Source organism: Meles meles, chromosome 5 (genome assembly GCF_922984935.1).
Source record: "Meles meles chromosome 5, mMelMel3.1 paternal haplotype, whole genome shotgun sequence".
NCBI lineage: Eukaryota > Metazoa > Chordata > Mammalia > Carnivora > Mustelidae > Meles > Meles meles.
Genome location: NC_060070.1, coordinates 100,603,127 through 100,623,125, shown reverse-complemented (window position 1 = coordinate 100,623,125; position 19,999 = coordinate 100,603,127). Strand labels below are relative to the sequence as shown.

Sequence of the window (19,999 nt, the reverse complement as noted above, 5' to 3'; positions counted from 1 at the left end):
CCTCTAAGAAGGGATGTTCTCACCAGAGCTTTCCCTGGAATGAAGTAGAGAGTGGAAGACCATATACTTTGCTGTGTATCTGGGTCCCCCTGAGCAGGAGCAGGGTCTCCTCCTGAGTAGGAGAGCGCTCCTGTTACCTTCCAGAGGCCCCAGAGCCTTCCTTCTCTTCCTCAGTGTGTATGTGACCAAGGGAGGAAGGCAGGGGTATGGAGAAAGGACTGAGAATGAAGCCATGAGAGGCTGGGGTGAGACCTTTGCCTTCAGCTCGGAGTTATCATGCCCACACTGGTCCATGGACCTGACTGGACCTATCAGTTCAGTCACATGCTAATGGGAGCCCGGGTTGTGGTATGGGGGCTGGGGACCACATCCAAAACATCCAAGGCCATTTAGTGACTCTAGGGTGGCTGGGTCAGCCCTCCCTTGGAAATCCCAGCTGAGGATCACTGGGCAGGAAGTTGAGTGTTGTCCCCGACCCCTGTTGGCTTCTTCCTTCTCCAGAGCCCTGCTAACCCCCGTGACCTGAATCCCATTGTGACATTTGAGTCTGTCTCCTCCTCAAAGCTACCAGCTCGGTGGCTGACTTACTGAGGAAGCTGGCTGGAGGTTCTTGTACCTCAGTTGAGGTTGGTGGTCCAGCTTAGATTTCACCGACACTGCTGAAAAAGCATCTCCTTTTGGGAGCTACTTCCTGTCTTTTCCTTCACTTCCCTGTTTCTGAAATGGGGTCGTACTGCCCTAACTTTCTCTGAGGGACAAATAAGAGCCTTATTCTTCACTCAGAAGAGAAACATTGCCTAAAGCATTCATCATTGATTCATTCATTCAACCAACAGGTTCTTATTGAATTCTTGTAATGTCAGCCAACTCTCGTCACAGTGGAGTGGTTCCTCTTAATGTTTTGTAATTTGGGATTACAGACTCATCTTCAGCAAGGTTTTATGCATGAGAATCCTATATATCCTTGGATGAGAGTCTGCCCTGGTGGTATCACTGGCCCACAGTATTAATAATACTAGTTTCTAAGCTTGGTAGTTCCTGGACCATACAAGGGGTATGAGTTTGAACTCCATACCCATGTGAAAGTGAACCCAAGGTTACAGATTTTCAAGGGATAATATATTTTGCTTTTCATCCTGAGCCCAGGATGAGCAGAAATCTTCTTTATTTCTCTTTATTGGTTGTCAGACCATAGTCCACTCTTTCCCTAACCTAACCCAAGCTTCTGCAAACTATAGTCTAACCATCTTTTGCAGCCCTTCAGGGGTCCTGATGTTATATAAGGCTCTTGGATTCCACCTCTGGAGGCCCATCTTCTGTTCCCACGTGGGCACGAACACTGACCCCAAGACTCGTGCCTTCTGAGCTGTTCCAGCTTATCCCACTGCTCTGGCTTTTATCCTTCTGTCCCTTTGGAATCCCTTTCTGGGAAAACCCTCTGCAGGTCAGAGAATAACTGTTAGCTTGCATCCAGCATTTCTAGATGTTTCATGATGGGAGGGCTTTTAGGTTACCTCCCTTACTCTGTAATAGGCCCTGGGCTAGGTGCTGGAGGTATAGAGAAGGGTGTGATGAGGCCCTGGCATGAAGGAACTTGTGGAGTGACGGAGACCTTTTGTGATAATGACGAAGTGTGGTAGTTGTCACACTTACGAGGCCTGTGGGGTCCCGCGTTCTTTTTATTCATAGTGATGCGAAAGGCCAATGTAGGCTTTTCGTTTTTCTGGTGGATGGTGATTCTACAGTCCACTTGCTTATTCATTCTACAAGCATTTCCTGAGTGCCTTCATGCCAGGCATCATGCTGGGCACATAAACATAAGCTATCACATTTATTTCTAACAATAACTCTGTGAGGGTATTTTTATCCTCATTTTCAGATGAGCCAACTGAAGCTTAGGGAGACTAACAGTGCCGGGCCCACATGCAGACAGAGGTCTTCAGACCCCAGACTAGGGCTCTTTGTACAGTATCATGGCTCTTTCACAATAAGGAAGCCGGCTGAGGGCCAGGTGCCTCCCGTGCAACGAGATCCTTCATTTTCGTGTTTCCTGCCCCTTCCTCTTTCTGGCAGCTGGGGATGGGGTGCGCCCCTGATCTCTACCCTTGGCCCTGCCCAGGGCCCCAGTGGGTCTCCTCTCCCACTCTCTAAAGGCCGTCTCTCCTTGCCCACTGCAGGAAGGATATTTAACAAACCCGAGAAGCCTCTGGGAAGACTACCCACACGTGTACCTCCCGTGAGTATTCTCATGACTTCGTCTCCAAGGAGAAGCAAGCTGGTCCCTGGCTTCCTCATCCCAGCCTGTGGCCAGAAAACTGCGGGCCAGCTGGCACGAGGAGCTGCTCACGCCTCGAGCCTCTTCGGGCGCCGTGTTGCAGACGGCGGTCCTGTCTGCGAGCTGCTTCCTCCTAGTGCGCTTGACTGGAGACTCCCAAAATAACATGTCCCGCACTAGCCCCATCACGGAGGTGACGTCTTCACTCTGCCTGCTGTCCCGGAATGCCAGAGGCTGGTGGCTTAGAAATTATAAAAGAGACGTGTTGCTCACAGTTCCAGAGCCCGAAAAGCCCAAGATCAGGGTGCTGGCTGATTTGGTGTCTGGTGAGGGTCTGCTTCTGGGTTCCTAGAGGGCTGTCTTCTGCTTGTGTCCTCACATGGCAAAGCCCAGGAGCTATCTGGGTTCTCTTTAACAAAGGCCCAGATCCCATGAAAGAGGTCCCCGCCCTCATGACTCAGGTCACCTCCCCAAGGCCCTACCTCCAGATAGCATCACACAAAGAGTCGGATTTCAACCTGTGAATTCTGAGGGGCACACACATTCAGTCCGTGGCAGGCGTCCACACCGTCAGAGCGCGATCACGGAAGCAGGGCGTCTCTATGAAGTTCTCTGGCCCCATACCGTCCTGATGACCTGCACCCCCTCACAGCGCACCTTCCTCCCACCCTTATGAGGCTGGTGCCCCTCACTAGGCAGCCCCCCTTCCTCTCCTGCTCTGTGCTGTCAAGGCACCAAGAGGGTTTGCCTCCTGCAGGAGATCCTCTGTGCCTTTCCTGAGACCCTTCTGACAGAACAGGGGCTTACAGCCGAGACGCCCCCTTTGCCATTTAGCTCAGCTCACCCTTCAGTATACCGGTGCCCCATCTTCACTGTCCGTGCTCAGCCTTCCCTTCTCCGAGCCAGAGGACCCTCCTCTGTTCTCTCTTCACCATGTTTGGTTCCTTCCATGGGCTCTGTCCCTTGGAGTGCTCTGGTCTGCGGAGCAGGGTCCCTGGGCTTGGGGCATGCCTCCGGCTCCTGGACCAGCTCCTCTCACAGTCCTGCCCTCCCTCCTCCCTCTGTGCTTGGCCCTTCCGGGTGATGCGTTCCCTTGTCTCCAGCTTTCAGGTGAAGTTCTTCTACCTGTGTCAGCTGGCTTACTGGCTGCACGCACTTCCGGAGCTGTACTTCCAGAAGGTACGGAAGGTGAGTATTCCCCATCCGGGAAGCCCCATGTCCTCCACACCCCAGCTTCCCAGTGGGTAAGCTGCCGCACCTTCCTCTGGAAGCCCAGAGCTGGGGGGTGAGGGGGCAGGGCTGTGTCGGCGGGTTGAAGAGGCTGCTGAGCCAGCGAAGTCTCCGCCAGGCTCTCCCTGAGAACAGGCCTCCAGCGGGTCTCCTGCCTCCCATGCTAGACATGTGGCTTTGGGGGAGGTCTGCCTCTTGTCTTCCGGATGTTTTTTGCCTCTCTTGGTCTTTTTTTTTTTTTTTTTTTAAATAGCCTCCCTCTGAATTATATCCAAAAGCCCTGTTCCCCAGTCCCTGTCTCTTCACCCAGTCCCACCTCACGGACTGGAAGCTGGTGCCTAGCAGCCTGGGGCATGGGCCTCTGGCGTGATCTGGGACCGGCTGGAGCAGAGCACCATGGGCCACAATCATCCCTCTGCACCTCCCCTCCATTCCCGCATCTTCCGTTAGGGAAGGATCGTGCTTACTGCCGGCTTCTCTTGTTTGCAGGAGGAAATCCCCCGCCAGCTCCAGTACATTTGTCTGTACCTGGTCCACATAGCCGGAGCATACCTCTTAAAGTGAGTGAGACCCGGGGGCTGGTCACACTGCCTTGCCCGAGCAGCTCTCCACACAGGCATTCAGTGAGGAGGCCTTTATTAGACACCTTCTGTTTGTCAGGCACCGTGCCAGACCTGGGAACATGAAGGGGGTGATCGCTTTATCTTGAGTGGTTCATGCTTAGCCCAGCGGGAGATACCGTTGTAGGCACAGGTCAGGAAAGCTCAGTGTGACCAGCGTGGCGCTATGGACATGCCCTTTGCCGTGGGAACCCAGAAAAATTACTGACTTCTCCCGACCCAGAGCAGCGGAGGCTTCAAGGGATGTTGGCGCTTGAACCATGGCTTGGAAGTTGGAGGAGCTGCCATAGCGTTTGGCCTTGAGCGTCTCTTACAAAAAGAATCCTGTTAAGAGTAGGATGCGTCACTGCTAACTTGGAATTTCCTTGAGCTTTATCTGTGCAGCATAGGAGAACACCACCCTGTACTTTCTCTGGGCTGACATTTTGAGGGTTCACAATGGATAACTTTTTGCTAGGCTCCCGAGGCCCCTGAGCCCCTCATCTCCCAGGCCCTCTCGGCTGGCATCCTATGAGAGTGACTGCCCAGGGGTGATGGAGTCAGGAGGAGGCAACTCTTGGATCTGCTCTCTTATCTCTGAAGGCTGATACGGCATCAACCCCTGGCTGGGTCTTTGGGGAGCAAAGGCTATACGGGGGGGTGGGGGGATCAGCTCTGCCCTGGTGTGGTAGAGACCCGGGTGAGAGAATGTGCGGGAAGGACCAATAGAGAGTGTCCTGCTGTGGGGTCCCTGTTGTATCATTGAGGTTCATCCCAAAGACGGGAGATGCTCTAGGATCTGTATTTCTCACACCTGGCATGTCCCAGGAAAGGAGACAGACCTGCACCTGACCCTGTTTGGGCAGGGTTCTGTGATTCTTGTCTTGGAATCAGAACAGAACCAAGAGGGCAGGGAGCAGCAGACCCTCCAAAATGAGGCCCATTCCATTCCCCAGTGATGCTGGCACAACTGCCTCTCTGCCCACGTGAGGACCACAATTTTCCTTCTCCATCCTTGTTCTGGTTCTCAGGAGTGTGGGGAAAAGGAGAGACCCCTTGACTACAGGATTGCCCCAGAAAGACACACCATTGAAATGGCGACTGCTGCAGGGCCTTGTTTTGGTGAAGAGCTTGACTTTTAGAGGCCTTCTGGGTGAGGGGCAGACCAAGGCCTTGCTCCCTGAGGTGTCCATTCTAGCGGGTGGCGATATCAGCTCAGGGTATGATCTCAGGGTCACAAGATTGAGCCCCGCACATTGGACTCCGTGCTCAGTGTGGAGCCTGTTTGGGATTCTCTCTTCCTCTGCCCCTACCCCATTCCTCTTGAAAAGAAGGAAAGAAAGAAGAAAGCAAACAGTTTCCTGTGTTGAAGTGTGATGAAAAAGTGTGATGAAAAGAATAATGAAGCTGGGTACTGGGAGAGAGCGACTTGTCTCCTGGCACCTTTGTTGCAGAGCGGGAAGACTCTCTGAGGAGGTGACTCAGGTCGAGGCAGGAATGACAAGGCTTGGGCACATGAAGAGCTGGGGGGACAGTGGTGCAGGTGGAGAAACCACAGGCACAGAGGCGCTGAGATGGGAGTGGGTGGAAAGCCCACGGTGGCTGGAGTGCAGAAAATGAGATTTGAGATGAGGTCATGGTCAAGATCATGTTGGACTTTCCAGGTCATGGGAAGACATGGGCTGGTTTTCACGTCATTCCCCAAGCATCCTCAGGAACCCGTGACCCTTCCTGTCCATCTGGCCCTGCCTTGGTCTCGTTGGGTGGAAGCGGCGGGATCCATAGTTAGCACTGCTCTCCCATCATCTTGCCGGCTTTCTGAAGCCTGGTGTGTTCAGCACGATCTGCAGTTTCACTTTGCAGCCCCTCTGCCTTTCTTCGAACTGCCGTTGACCCTCTGTAGCAAACTGCCTAAGAAGGTCCGTAGCGACCCTGTGCCTGGAATTGAGCAGAGGGGATGTCTGAGTGGGTGGTGCCAGTGTTTTCAGAGGTTGGTTCAACTCACACGTACTTTTGTGTTATGTTGAGTTTTGCTTCTCCGTGTACCTCTTAGCCGCGAAGACTTGGATGACGAGAAACCAGACGGTGGGAATCCCATGTATTTCTACCCGCAAAGCTCGGCCCCTTGTTCTGAGCACCTTTTGTGTGCTTGGCCCAGGCCAGGCGAAGCATGCAAAGGGACAGGTGCTGTGAGAGCGGAAGCCAGGTTCACTGTGGAGCGGGGAGGGGTGCTGGACCCAGACAGGCCGGCCGGATGGCCGGGGGATTCAGTGTTCTCTTAAAGGCACGGGTGCAGAACTGAGTCCTCTAGGCGGAGGGGGCCCCCCCGCTGGCCAGGGAGAGGAGGTGTGGCGCGCGGAGCCTGGGGTGCGGGGCCCCGGCTCTCCGTGGTACCCGGGGTGGACTGGGACGCTTGTCCTTTCCTCCCAGCCTGAGCCGCCTGGGCCTCATCTTGCTGCTGCTGCAGTACTGCACCGAGTTCCTCTTCCACATGGCTCGACTCTTCTACTTCGCGGATGAGAACAACGAGAAGCTGTAGGTGGCGTGGGGCCGGCCGGCTGGTTCGGAGGGGCTGTGGGCAGGGGCCGGCTGTGAGGCCCGGCTGTGGGAGGCTCCTGCGCGCGGTATGAACTGTCCCTTCCCTGCAGGTGGTGTCTGGAGGCTGGTGTTCGCAGCCTCTTGTTCTAGCTCTCTCCTCCCTCGGACACCCCACGGCTGCCCTTGCATGCTCTTCCCACGTGGGGTTGCTTCCGGAGAAGTGGGTGACAATTCCCTCATGGGCCCTAAAGGCTGACATCCCTTTTCTGCCTCCACGAGCAGGTTTAATGCCTGGGCTGCTGTATTTGGGGTCACCCGTCTCTTCATCCTCACACTCGCTGTGCTGGCCATTGGCTTTGGACTTGCTCGCATGGAAAACCAGGCCTTTGACCCCGAGAAAGGGAACTTCAACACCTTACTTTGCAGGTGAGTTGGGAGAAAGTCCAAGGAGGGAAATCAAGGCTCCCCGAGCCCTGCCAGGAGCCCCCTGAACTTGGCACAACTTTGGAAGTTTGGGGGCAACAGACCCCTGTGTCTCCCACACATTGATACTTTGAGGGAGCTCTCTAGACAGCAGGCCTGAGAGGAGAACCCCAGCCTTCCACTTCCGGCAAGACCCTCTTCATGGCCGGCCTGGCCTGCTGGGACTGCAGTCAGGGTCCCCAAGCAGGACTCCCCTCAGCCTTGTCCAGGGCTTCGTGGGGGCACGATGCGAGTCCTGTCCAGCCCCTCGGCTGGTTGTTAAAACCACACTTGGACTCTGTATGATGGTGTGCTTGGCAGGTTGGCCAGTGGCCTTCCATAGTGGCAGGAAGGCAGGGAGGAAGCCGTTTTGCTTCCGCGTGACCGTAGGGCCCAGGAGGGGTTGTATTTGTCCGGTGTTGCTCGGCTTTCAAGTGGCATGCGAGATGAAAAGCCACTCTCCTAGATATTTTGCTATATCCTAATTCAGTCCATTTGAGTTCTTTCACTACATCTGTGGAGCTGAAAGGAGTCCCATTCTGTGCCGTGGGTCAGAAAAGGCCATGGAGGCCATGTGACTAGGGAACCGGACGTGTGTCTGTCACCTCCTCTTTCCTGGTCTCCCTTGCCCCTGTCTCTCTGTTGGCACCCCTGCAGTGTGCTAGAGGGGAGGCCAGCACGGACACACGCTCTCCCAGGGGCCAACGCTGAGGGTGTACCTGGGGGGCTGCAGGGCTCTTGACCTACCATGTCTCCGGGTCTGCACCCCCCCTCCCCCCGCCCCGCGCACTGGGACCCACACCCCTGAGCCGGCCCTCACTCCCCCCGCAGGCTGTGCGTGCTGCTGCTGGTGTGCGCCGCCCAGGCCTGGCTCATGTGGCGGTTCATCCACTCCCAGCTGCGGCACTGGCGGGAATACTGGAATGAGCAGAGCGCCAAGCGGAGAGGCCCAGCTGCCCCCAGACTGCCAGCCAGGCTCATCAAGAGGGAATCTGGTGAGTGCCAGGCCCCCAGGCTAGGAGCAGCAAAGTCTGTCTGGGATGCACAGGGAGGAGCCGGGGCCCTCAGGCTCTCCCCCGACCAGTCCCGCCACTCCTCCAGCCTCCCTGGGGCCCTGGCTCCTGGGCTCCTGCCAGGCCCCACCGGCACGTGGCTGGGCAAGGGCCAGGGACGCGTTGTGGGTGAGGCTGGCCCTGACGAGGCAGGGAGCCCTCCTGGCCATGGTGGGGCGGGGCGGCAGCTGGGTGGGGAGCTCTGGCGGCAAGCGTGTCCTCGTGTCCTCGAAGTGGCTTCTGAACGCCGGCCAAGATCTGCCGCCTGCTGCCTGTGCGGCCCTGTCCTCACCTGCCCTCTGGCTGCACATTGCACCATGTGCCTGCCTCCCAGGCTGCTGGCTCCTCTTCCGTCTTCAGGAGTGACTCCGGGGACATGATGCTAGGTGGACAGCAGGGGTGGGACGCCCTCTTCTCTTGTGGCCCCGACCACACTCCAGTAACCTTTTGCCCCAGGTCCCAGGCCGTGGCCAGCCCTGCCCTTTCTGTCCAGCCTGGGGGCCTGTCTGCACCAGGCTCTGTTCTCTGACTCACCTGCCTCTCTCCAGGTGTGGCGTGCTAGGCAGGGGCCCCCGTGTGTTTGGAGCAAACACGTGCACGGCTGGGTGTGCTTAGTCCGGCCGGGCTGGGAGGGGATGTGGGGCAGGAGGCTGCAGCTGCATGGACTCCGAGCAGGCACAGGGAGGGGTTTTGGACAACAATAAAAAGATGGCAGAGTTTTTTTCTGCCAGAGGAGCATTGGGCCTCGGAGTAATGTCTGTCCCTGCAGCTTCTGCTGCCTCCTCCCCATTACCCCTCCCTGGGAGGGCATCCCCCCGGCCCGTGTGCGCTGCGCCAGTCCCACAGAAACACCATGTTTGTCTATCTCCCTTCACATCCTAGGTTACCATGAAAACGGAGTAGTGAAGGCAGAGAATGGCACCTCCCCACGGACTAAGAAACTCAAGTCTCCTTGAGGCCAAAGTGCTGGAACAGGGATCCTCTCGTGGGGGCCCAGCAGGGAGGTGGGGAGTCCTGCCCCCACCACTGCCTTCCCCCTTCTGCTTCTGATGCTGCCTCCCCAGCAGCGGGAACCTGTCTCCAAACGGGGCTTTTCCTCTTTCTTATTTCTCGGCTTTCTCTTCTTACTCTTCCATAAACCATTCTCAATAAAACCAAAACTCTTCTTCTTTCTCTCCCTCAAGTCACCTCATGTCCTCACCTCTGTGCTGTGTTGGGTTTTCTAGAAGCCCAGGCTCTCACGGTTCTCTCTTGGCTTACCTCCTCTTTCTCTTCCTTCATGGCTGCTTTCTTTGACTTTTCACCATATTGTGCAATTTTTCTGTGTCTAATTTTTACAACGAGAGGGAACTCAAATTGCAGCCGCGGCCATCTGACACCCAGCATCAGTGTCCAGGACCTGTCAGAGTCAGAAGCCTGGTGCCCAGGAGCCTCCGCCCAGAGCCGCTAACAGGCCCGGGGTGGGGGTGGGGGGGCATATTTGGACGAGGAGAGGAGAGACCAGCCCTCTTGGATCATCATCTCCAGGTGCTGATTAACTGAGATGTATGATTCCAGTTCTGCATGTACCATCCGGAGGCCCGGCTGCACACCTGCTACTTGGAAATGCGAAGGCGTTTGGCTGTGGGCACAGCGACCTGGCCCAGAAAGATGGTGGTAACTGTGTGGCCGGTCCTGGACACAGGCCAGCGGGCCCTCATTCTGCCGGGGAGGTGCTGAAGGAGGACAAGTCTTCCCACCCGCTAGAGCAAGAACAAAGTGCTTCTGGAAAGGTAAAGGTGGCAGAGATGCTGGAGTGGTCACCCTTGGCCTTGCTTCGGCCGCAGCCCCAGCTGCTTTTTCAACGGTTCACCAGCATTCAGAACCCAGCCCAACCCAGTTACCAGAGCGGCCTGGCAGAAGCCAGTCCCGAAGCCCAGAGCCAGGCGGCCGGGTGAAGGGCTGACCTCGCTGCCTGAATTCGTCTCTCCCACTGCAGGAACACCGAGCCCCCCGTTGGCCCTTGGTGCCACAAGGAGGCGGCTTGCCTAGCCGTTTACCCTCTGGCTCATCTGTGGAGTGTCTCTGGGCTGGTCACTGTCATCCTGTGATGTTTGAGCGCACCTGCAACATTTTAGACTGTACGAAAATGGGACTGACTCTGAATGACCTGCAGGGTAGATGAGCAGACATCTGTGCCAATGGGAGGCGCTTTTCTCACTCCCTTCTTCCCTCTGCTCCACCTAAAGACAAGGCCTCCAAGTCCATATAGGGCCTGGGGAGGACTTCCAGAAGGGGTTAGGCTTAGTCCTGATTAAGAACTCTTGAACTCTGTGCTGAGGCACGGGGAGCAGGTCTTGGTGGGCATAGAAATGTGTCGTTTGATGTGCCGGTCCTCTTTCTGACCTCACAGTGGAAGCCTGACCTTGGGTTACTACCCTAAATTTGGGGGGGGGGGGGCTCTTCATCAGGGCAGCTCCCCTTCTCCAGGGGGAGAAGATACATTTAATTTTCCAGTGACTGGGGAATTTGTACCCGAACACTTCTGTAGAGCCTCCTCTCACTGTCCAGACTAAGGCTGTAGAAATAGGAAGAACTGCCCTTGGCCTCTGATCACCCTTAGGAAGCAGGACAGCCTTTTTGGAGAGCTGTATCTCTCCCATTCTTCTCTGACACTTCTCTGGACTGCAGAGCAGAACCGTGCAAGGAGGGTGGCTCGGTATCACCCCAGCAGACCTGAGCCAGGACCCCTTAGTCATTTGGTCAAATACCCCTCCCCAGGCTGTGGTTTTGTTCACAATCCCCACCTTTCCCGGTGAGGGAAGGGTGTCCAGCCAGCAGCTCCAAAGCTACCCTATGAGGCTCCCCGCCCATCCTGGTTCTCTCCTGGCCATGTCCCGAGCCACATGCTGCTCCCCGCAAGGGGCCGCTCCCTTAGGTGAGCCTGGCGAAAATTCAGCAGCTTTGCTGTGTGCTGCCAGCCAAGAGTGGGGCAAGCAGCTTGAGGCCTGCTGTCAGCCTCCATTCTCATGGCGGTAGGTCTGAGTGTCTGTTGCCACAGGCCGCATGGCTCCGTGTTCCCTGAGTGCCCTGCAAGCTTCTGGCCCTGGGGTGGGTGTGATTCGGAGGTGGTACTGCCGGCCCAGGGGCGGGGGCCAACGTAGGCTCTGTTGCTTGAAGGATAGGGTGTGTGCAGGGATGAAGGTTAATAGAAGGATTTTTTTTCTGCCATGTCAACACCCGAAACCATGAGTAAGGCTAGCGTGTCCCCAGCCAGGCCTCCGGAATGATTGCGGGGTGCGGAGGAGAATAATTGTAGGGATCTCTGTCACCCCCCTGGCATCCCAGCCATGTTTATCTCCACGCGGAGCCCTGGCTTTGGCAGACTGGCTCAAAGCAGGATGCCAGGGGCCGAAATAACCCCACTTTGTCCTGATGTGGCCACTTTGCTGTCGTCTTCAGTCTTAAATGCTCTCTCCAGTTCCCAAAGTGTCAAGCTGTCTGGGAGGGCCCTGCCACCCAGCTCCAAGTGTGAGAGCCGGCTCAGCAGGAGCTGGGGGACAGATGCTCATCTACCTCAGCAGCAGCCACTGCTCTCTAAATGTCCCTGACTGCCACTGGTGCAGGGCAGAGGAGGGCGGGCAAGCAGGTGGCCGTGGCAGGGGAGAGTGGCTGTGGTGGTGGGGAGGACCCAGGGCTGCTGAGGTCCAGTGGTGGGAGAGTTATTTTTACCATCAGGCTCTGATAGCTGCACTATTAATAAGTTACATGTGTCCTTTTTAAAGGTAGGGGAAGGTTCAAGAGCAAAGGGGGAGCAGGGAGAGCCAGGAGGGGAGCTGCTGCTCCCCATTCTAGTCCATTCTAACCGTGTGTGTGTGTGTGTGTGTCTGGGTCTCCAGACCTACATTGTTGCCCAGAGCCTTTCGTGCTTCTGTCCCAAGGCAGCACTTACATTTCAGAAACCGAACTAGACCTCGTGCTCTGGCCCCCTTTGCAGCCTTGGCTCTTGACTGGAATCCTCAGACCCTAGAAACCCCTGAAGCCTGGCTTCGGTGTTCTTCCGGCAAAGCCTACGTCTGGGTTTTCCTTTAGGGACCTTCTTCCTCCACCCCCTTCCAATTTCTTTCTGAATGGTGAAGGAGAGAGAGAGTCAGAGCATACACCCCTCCCAAGATTCCACAAGAGAAAATTCTATTCCCTGGATGCCTTTTTAAATTTGCAGTGGCTTGCCAGGCCCCATGCAGCTTGGAAACCTTCTTCACAGGTTTCAGCCTTCCCAGTCTGTTTTCCCTCTCCTGCTGAGGGCTGTGGAGACCCAAGTGAACAGACGTCATTCCTGAATGTTGTTGCCACTCTCTGTTCTCTGATGGAGGCAGGACAGCAGAGTGGTGTGTCTGCCCTCCTGCTGCCTCCCCTTCTCACGGCGCTGCTCCTCAGAAGGCACTCTGGGCAGACCTGGGAACTGGGTCATTGTCAGATCGTGTGAAACTTCAGTGGAACCCCTCTCCAGCCCTGGCTAACCCTCTGGCTCTCCTCTGCTCCCCCTGGGGACAGTTGAATGGCTGCCCCTCATCTTCTGTGTCCCCTGCGTCCCCCTCCCTCTTGTTCTGGAGGTCTCAGAAAAGCATTGGGATGTCTGTGTTCCGTGCTGACCCTGTGTTCAGCGACCCCTGAGAGTGCTTGTCCCAAGCGGACACCCCTTCTCTTTGTGTAAGAAGTGCCTTACTTGCCATGTGGCCTTCCAGCCTCCGCACGTGCTGTGTAGCCAAGCCTCTGGGGCGGGCTGTCATGTGCAGTCGAGGACACTGGACCCTGGTACATTCCATGTAAAAGGGACACAGGTTGTGAGAGTTTGGCTTCATTCGTTTCTGTTCCCTCCCATCCCCGACCATGGTGTTGGGGTCCGTGGTATATTCTAGGTTTTGTTTCTGGTTTCTCCCTTGTGTCGGCTTTCTAGCCCACAGGGGTGGCTGCAGAAGCCTTGAGGACCTAGCCGCAGGTACCTGTGCCTTCTGCCTGTGGAGGGAAGCCCAGGGGCCTCCAGGGGCACAAGGCCCCCCACGGCAGACCCTGCCGTGCTAGTCCTACCCGCCCCCCCACACCCCCGATTAAAAAGAGAAGTAGCCTGGCTATAACCTCTTCCAATCTCTTCTGCCTCCCATTCATCCCACAGTTGATCTGATCAAGGTGTTTACTTTTACTTCCCAGTGGCAAGTGTTTGCTCACAGACCCCAGGCTGATGGTGGGTCTGGTTTGGCCGTTGCAATTTCTTTGCGCTCCTAACTCAGTGTTAGCCATGTTAGCAGCCGGAGCTGCCTGCCTGCCCTCTCCTTGCTCTTCCGGGTTGTGCAATAACTCTCCCAGCCAGTGGTCTTTCCACAGGCCCTGCTGTCCCTAAGCGCCCTGCAGCTGGGAAGGGAAGGGACCGGCAGGAGGGTGGTCGTCCTCCCCTACAGAAGAAATGTGTGCGCTCCTCTCCCTTTGTTGCTGCCATTCTCTTCATCCTGGGTGGGTTTCTGTGGCACTCTCCTAGAGCATTGTAGCATCACCTTAGAAGTCCATAGATTTTTTTTAAAAAATCTGTTGAAAAGGAAAAAAAAAAACCATCCTCATGATGGGGCATTAAAGAAGTCAGCATCTGGGAATAAGATCTCTTGGGACACCGGAGATGTCCCCGTCACTGTCTAAGAGCGTTCCAGAGCTGCTTGTTCATGTGCAGAGGAAGGAGGTGGTTCTGAGGAGCAGCCATGCGTGGCCTGGCCACTGACTGGAGCCGGCTGGGACGGTAAGCTCCGCATGTCCTTGGGTGCGGACTCGAATGTTCGGTGAGGAGACCCTGCACCTCACTCTTAAGTTCTCTTGTTCAGTAAACACCTGAAGGGCGAGCTGCGGCTGCCAGTGCTGTGAGCAACTCCTAATGCAAATGTGGACAAGTTGTCTTCTGGTTTGTCTACTTTAGCCTGTTCATGTTACGGACCAAATTTCAACAAGGAACTCAAGGAAAATTTGTACCTGCCGTATTTATGCTTTCATGTAAAAGGTTTTTTTTGGGGGGGAGGGGGGAGTCTTTTTACTTTCAGTGAACTTTTTTCAAAAGCCTTTTCCACGGTTTCTGTCTGGTTTTAAAACAAATTACAGTTTTGTATGGACTTTTTTAATGTACATTTTGAAACAAATGATCAACAGATATTTTTGAAATAACTGAATAAAAGACATAGAATTATCAGTCTAATTGTCTCTGGTCACATTCCTTAAATTTTTAATCTGGATGCTTATATTTTCATTTGAAAAATAAATTTTATGTCCATTTTAGTCTCATTTATAAAAATTTTAGCTCTATTAGTCCTTCCTTGGATAGCTTTTTTTTTTTTTTTTAAAGATTTTATATATTTATTTGACAGACAGAGATCACAAGTAGGCAGAGAGGCAGAGAGAGAGGGGGAAGCAGGCTCCCTGCTGAGCAGAGAGCCCCATGTGGGGCTTGATCCCAGGACCCTGAGATCATGACCCGAGCTGAAGACAGAGGCTTAACCCACTGAGCCACTCAGGTGCCCCTTGGATAGCTTTTTTGAGCTGTATTTGTTCCTTTAGGTCCTAGGAAGGAGGGAATTGGAATGAAGGATGGAAAAGGTTCTCTTCAGTGTTGGGTCGTTCTATAGGCATTTTTTTTAAAAAAGATTTTTATTTATTTGACAGACAGAGATCATTCATAGGCAGAGAGAAAGGGGGAAGCAGGCTCCCTGCTGAGCAGAGAGCCCGATGCGGGGCTCGATCCTAGGATGGACCCTGAGATCATGACCTGAGCCAAAGGCAGAGGCTTTAACCCACTGAGCCACCCAGGTGCCCCAGTTTTGTTTTGTTTTTAAATAAAAACACTAACCCCATTCGTAGGGTTCTCATGACCTAATCACTTTCCAAAGGCCCTACTTCTTAATAACATCACATGGCCTCAATATGGATCACTGAGCCACCCAGGTGCCACCATTCTAGGCATTTTTGAGTCTGTAACCATAAAGTAGAAAAGTGGAAAGAAGTTTTCTTGACACGGGGTCTGCCGACAAGCTCCGGGAGGAAGCACTGCGAGCTTGCTGAGTGATGAAGTCACGGGCTGAGGTGTGCGTGTGAACTCTTGGTGTTGGTGCTGAAGAGTATTTGTCCCAACTGTGGGCCGTGGGGATTGCTGGGGTCTGTTCTGTGACCTGCTCTTGACGGCAGCAGTTTGTTTTCCAGAATGTTCTTCAGAGAGTGCAGGGGAGGAGCGCAGCTACAGGAGGCAGTTAGCCATGGACCCCCTCAGGGCATGAGGCTTGCATAGGAAGTGTTCACCTGAGGTGAAGCTGAGGGACCCATGGAGGGCAAGCTCTGCTGCAGACCTGGGTTTCAGTCCAGAGGACACTAGTTCACCTTTCTGGGCCTGTTGGCTCATCTGTGTTCTACAGTTTTGGGGGTTGTGTGCTTGCTGTTTGTTTTTGCAGGGAGTGGTGGTGGTGAGATTTAGGGACGGTCAGTGCTGAGTTCATGGTACAGATAAAGCACTGGGGGGGGGGCTTGTTTTGTTTTCTGTACTGAGCACGTGTACTGTGGCTCTTCAGTGGTCCTTGATTCCCTGGAAACATTTAGAGAGGTCTTGTCCACCTGTTGGTCCCAAATGCCCTCAAAGCTTATAGGTACAGGTTTGATACACCCCGATGAGCTGGTATTTTCCAGGGTCCTAGGTGGTGTAGACAGCAGCTGCTAATTCAGAGCCCATCTTCACCCGCAGGGCAGATTTTCCTAGCCCCGAACCCATAAGCCATCCCAAGCCATCCTGTCACCATCGTTCAGTTAGAGTGGACAGCCACAGCGCTCAGTGGCCTCTGTGGCAGACGCGAAGAGTGAGGTGGCTTGTCTCCCCTGCCAGGCGGCCGCTACAGTGCTTGCTGCAGGCTAACGCTCTGCTCTTCTGTCACCTCAGCCAGGACCCCACTGCATGCGGGGGCGACTGTAGCCTCCGTGACCTCAGGTGGCTGCGGTGCCATTTGGAATCCAGGAGAATGATTTGCTTGTGTGGCTCTACCTTCAGCTGTCTAATCTAAGCTCATGGGGCTGAGCAGGGAGGTGGGAACCCCAGAAGTGACCTGATGGCTCTGGTCTTCTGGGGAGTGGCTTCTGGACCTGGTGATGGAGCTTCCTGGCTCGGGTGAAAGTGGGGAGGAAAGGAGCAGGAGTTGAAGGCCTGTAGGTGAGCGGGGCGGGCCGTCCTCAGCCCAGCTTGAGGCCCTGGATGTTCACAGGGGCACACGTATAGGGAACCAAGAGAAGAACTGTCCCAACGAGGCGAGAAGGGTGAGGAGCACTGGGACCTCAAAAGGTGAGTAAGAGGACATTTTCCTAATGTCTCCCTTTTTAGCTAAGGACCAAAGTCAGCAGGTACCTCCATCTGCTGCAGTTGGTGCAGATCCAGGAAGGACTGAGGATCCAAAGTTTTGCGAATGTCCCTCTCCCATGGGTTGTGGAGAAGTCCCTGGAGTGCGGTAGGTCCACAAGCTAAGTGTGGGAGGTGCCCGGAGTGCCCTGGAGCTCAGAGCGGGAGAGTCAGTACCGCATTCTAACCTCCAGGGAGTCTCCAGCAAAGGGACCAGCTGTAACTGACAGCCCAGAGAGCAGTCTAGCGGACACACTGGCAAGAGTGGAGGCCCTGGGAGGGGAAGCCCGAGGGGAGCCCCCATGCGGAGGGCCTCTGGAGAGAAGAAGGAGGAACATGGAGGGAACGTGCTGTTAGAACCAGGCACGCTGGAGATGGGGAGATGGAGAGAGAGGCATCTGAGGGTGCACGGCGACCTTTCTTGGGGGCGGGTCCTACGATCACACAAAAACTGTCCTGGGGGTGGCAGGGGGAGAGCCAGTCTTTCAGTGCACAGGACACACAGAAGGCCCTGACCCAGATGGGGACTTCACAAGTCACAGAAATAAAACTTTGCCCTTTCCCTCTTGCGCTCTCTCTCTCTCTCACATACACACACACACACACGCACACACGCACACAGGCACACACAGGCTTCTAGGTTTGGGCAGGCAGGATAGAGCTTGGTATTTTTAGACTGAAATGGATTTCTGAATATTTAGAAATTAGGCTTTCAGTACTTAAGTGACTGGGGGTAACAAATTTAAAAACAGGTTCTGGAGATATGGGCCTGGAGCAGGAAAGTAGGAGTCAACGTGTATGGTCTTATAGCCCTTTGAATAAGCTAGTTGGATGTGGCTTGGCTCATCAGTGGAGGAAGAAGGTGCCGTTCTGAGAGGGCAGGTGTCCTGGATCCTGTAGGGACAGCTCCCCTCTCCTCTACATCCCTGCCCGAGGAAAGGGGCAGAATCTGGGCTGGCAGCTGGAAAGAGGTGGGGGTGGCTTCAGCTGGGGAGCAGCCCCAGTTCTAAAAGCTGAGGCAGAGCTCATCAGAGGACCAGTACCTAATTTTCCTCCCATCTCAAAGCCAGGCTCTCAAAAAGCAGCATTTTCCTATATATTTTAACCATAATTCACATCAAGGAATACATTTGCCATTATGGCCCTATAAATACACACTCAGTTGAAACAAAAAGTTTCGTGAACCAGTATATAACCTATTTGTACCATACTCTGATATGTTCTTTTCTATTCCATTTTTTTAAAATGTAGGTCTACTAATGGGCCCAGAGCCACAGTTTGAAAAACACGGATTTCCCCCATACTGGGGTGAGCAGGCATGTGGTGGGGGACAGCGGCTCACAGCAGCATTAGACTGTGTGCTTAGTTCCGGCACCCCAGATGCTGCTGCTCCCTACAAAATCAGCTTTCCTTCTGCTCGTAGTCATTCCACACCTGTGGTAGTCAGGGTTCTCCAGACAAACAGAACCAATGGAACGTATATGTAGAGAAAGAAGTTTCTTACAAAGAATGGGTTTTAGTGATTACGGAGGCTGACAAATCCTAAGATTTGCAGCCAGTAGGCTGGAGCCCTGTGAGAACGGCTGGTGTAGCTCTGGTCTGAAGGCCAGGCCAGCAGGCACAAGACCTAGGACGAGCCAGTGTTTAGTTTTGAGTCTGAAGACAGGGACAAGTTGATGGTACAGTTCAAGGAATTTAGGAGGAATTCTTACTTGGGGAGTGGTCAGCTTTTTCCATTCAGGCCTTAAAGAGACCGGATGTGGCCCACCCCTGGGTCAATCTGCTTTTCTCCGTCTATGAATTCAAATGTTACTCTCATCCAAAAAGGGACACACCTAGAAACCAAACACCTGGGCACCCCATGGCCCCGACAAGTTGACACAAAATTAACCATCACAATAACCTACCTCCCTAAATAAAGCACCAATCTTAGCTCTTAAAAGATCCAATTTAATTTAGACTTATTCTTAGATTTCAATCTAAGAACCAAAAAATACAATTTTAAGAGCCCTATGAATGCCTCTATGAAATGCACAAGGTGTATCAAAATGTAGATCCAACCTCAAAACGTCCTACTGTTCTCCGTCCAGCCAGGTCAGTTTGAGAAAGCACGGACAAAGTGATAGTAGTTGATCTTGTCTTCTCCGTGTGAGCACAGCCTGATCAACTGCAAGAGAGAGCGGAGAGTAGGTGAGCAGAGTAGCATCCCCAGCCTTTATAAACCAAGTCAGAGTTTGTATCCGTGGATTCTAAAATGCTCCTGTGAACCTGGCAGGTAGGGCAGACACAATCCTCATCTTCAACTTAGTGAAACTGAAACTCAGGGGGGGCCAATAGCCTGTCAGAGATTTCAGGACTCACATTTATAAGAACATTGTCATTTCCAGAGCACTTTTAATTATTTTTGTATTCAAATACGAGCTTTGTCCACCCAGTCTGCCCAGAGTAAAACTCTTAAAATAGCAAACTGCTGTTACCACAGGCTAATAGAAGAATCTAGCTCCGTCACTTCTCATTGACATTAGCTCAAAGGCCAAGAAGCCTTACGTCACTGCACAAACCATTCTAAGAAGTTCCATTGTGGGGGGAATAGCCTGATCTGCTGTGGTTACCTTTCCATGTGCAAATCCTTGCCACCCATACCTTCCTTACCCCCGTGCCTGCTGACCACAATTCCGCTCTCCTAAGTCAAGTTCACAAACAGTACAAATGACTTAAAAATCAAAAGCTGGGCATGCTGTCATTCTGGAGATTTGGGAAGCAAAACGGACATTTGCCCAAGTGAACATGTTTTCTTCTATCTGCCCTCTTGCCCTCCCTGCGTGTGTTCCAATATCTGAAAAATCCTCCTCTCCAGCCTAGCCCCTCCAATGCCACATGACAGCCTCCCTCCCCTAAAGGAGTCTTCACTTCCGAACATCCCTTTTTGCTCAAAAATCTTTAAGAAGGTCTACAGCAGGGTTTTTATCAGGGAGAAGTCTCAATGATAAGTCACAGTCACACAATCATGGGAGAAATTTTGTTCTGAGTTCCAGGGAAGCCTTGGCCAAAGAGATTTCTAATGAAACAAAGGCGCAGAACCCCCCTCTTCAACTCACTCATGGACATTCTAGGAGGAGAACGTCCATGTCCTTCCTCCATGTGCAGCCAGCCCTGGGCTACCCCTGACTGACAGACACCACTGCCCTCTCCCGTGCCAGCTGTACTGCTGAGCTAACAGAGGCACTGGCTGGGGGGTGGGAGTCACAGGCTGCCCCCTCCTTCAGCCAGACATGGCTCACCCACCACTCTGTGCCATGTAGCCCATATCCCCTTAAAAAGAGGCCCTACAGCAGCCATGATGAAAGAATCCCAGTGTGAGAATCCAGGGAAAACACCATAATTAGGCCAAATAGGAGGTATGATTCAAACGTCTTAAATTTTCCTGTTAAAACACACACGTAGTGGCCTCTGGGAGAGA

The 19,999-nt window shown here is 53.8% G+C and overlaps 2 protein-coding genes across 2 annotated transcripts in view; one reads left to right on the top strand and one right to left on the bottom strand.

Annotated features, from left to right (window-relative positions):
• Window positions 1-14,361, top strand: part of TRAM2 (translocation associated membrane protein 2) — an 82,834-nt gene extending 68,473 nt beyond the window's left edge. The window contains exons 5-11 of the mRNA XM_046005079.1: window positions 2,178-2,236; window positions 3,379-3,463; window positions 3,995-4,065; window positions 6,535-6,639; window positions 6,925-7,068; window positions 7,936-8,099; window positions 9,039-14,361. Of these exons, the coding sequence (XP_045861035.1) occupies window positions 2,178-2,236; window positions 3,379-3,463; window positions 3,995-4,065; window positions 6,535-6,639; window positions 6,925-7,068; window positions 7,936-8,099; window positions 9,039-9,112 (702 nt within the window). The 3' untranslated portion in view covers window positions 9,113-14,361. The remainder of the gene's footprint in view (window positions 1-2,177; window positions 2,237-3,378; window positions 3,464-3,994; window positions 4,066-6,534; window positions 6,640-6,924; window positions 7,069-7,935; window positions 8,100-9,038) is intronic.
• A 4,195-nt stretch (window positions 14,362-18,556) lies between these two features.
• EFHC1 (EF-hand domain containing 1) overlaps window positions 18,557-19,999 on the bottom strand; it is a 59,080-nt gene continuing 57,637 nt past the window's right edge. Inside the window, exon 12 of the mRNA XM_046005835.1 lies at window positions 18,557-18,706. Coding sequence (XP_045861791.1) covers window positions 18,635-18,706 — 72 coding nt within the window. The 3' untranslated portion in view covers window positions 18,557-18,634. The remainder of the gene's footprint in view (window positions 18,707-19,999) is intronic.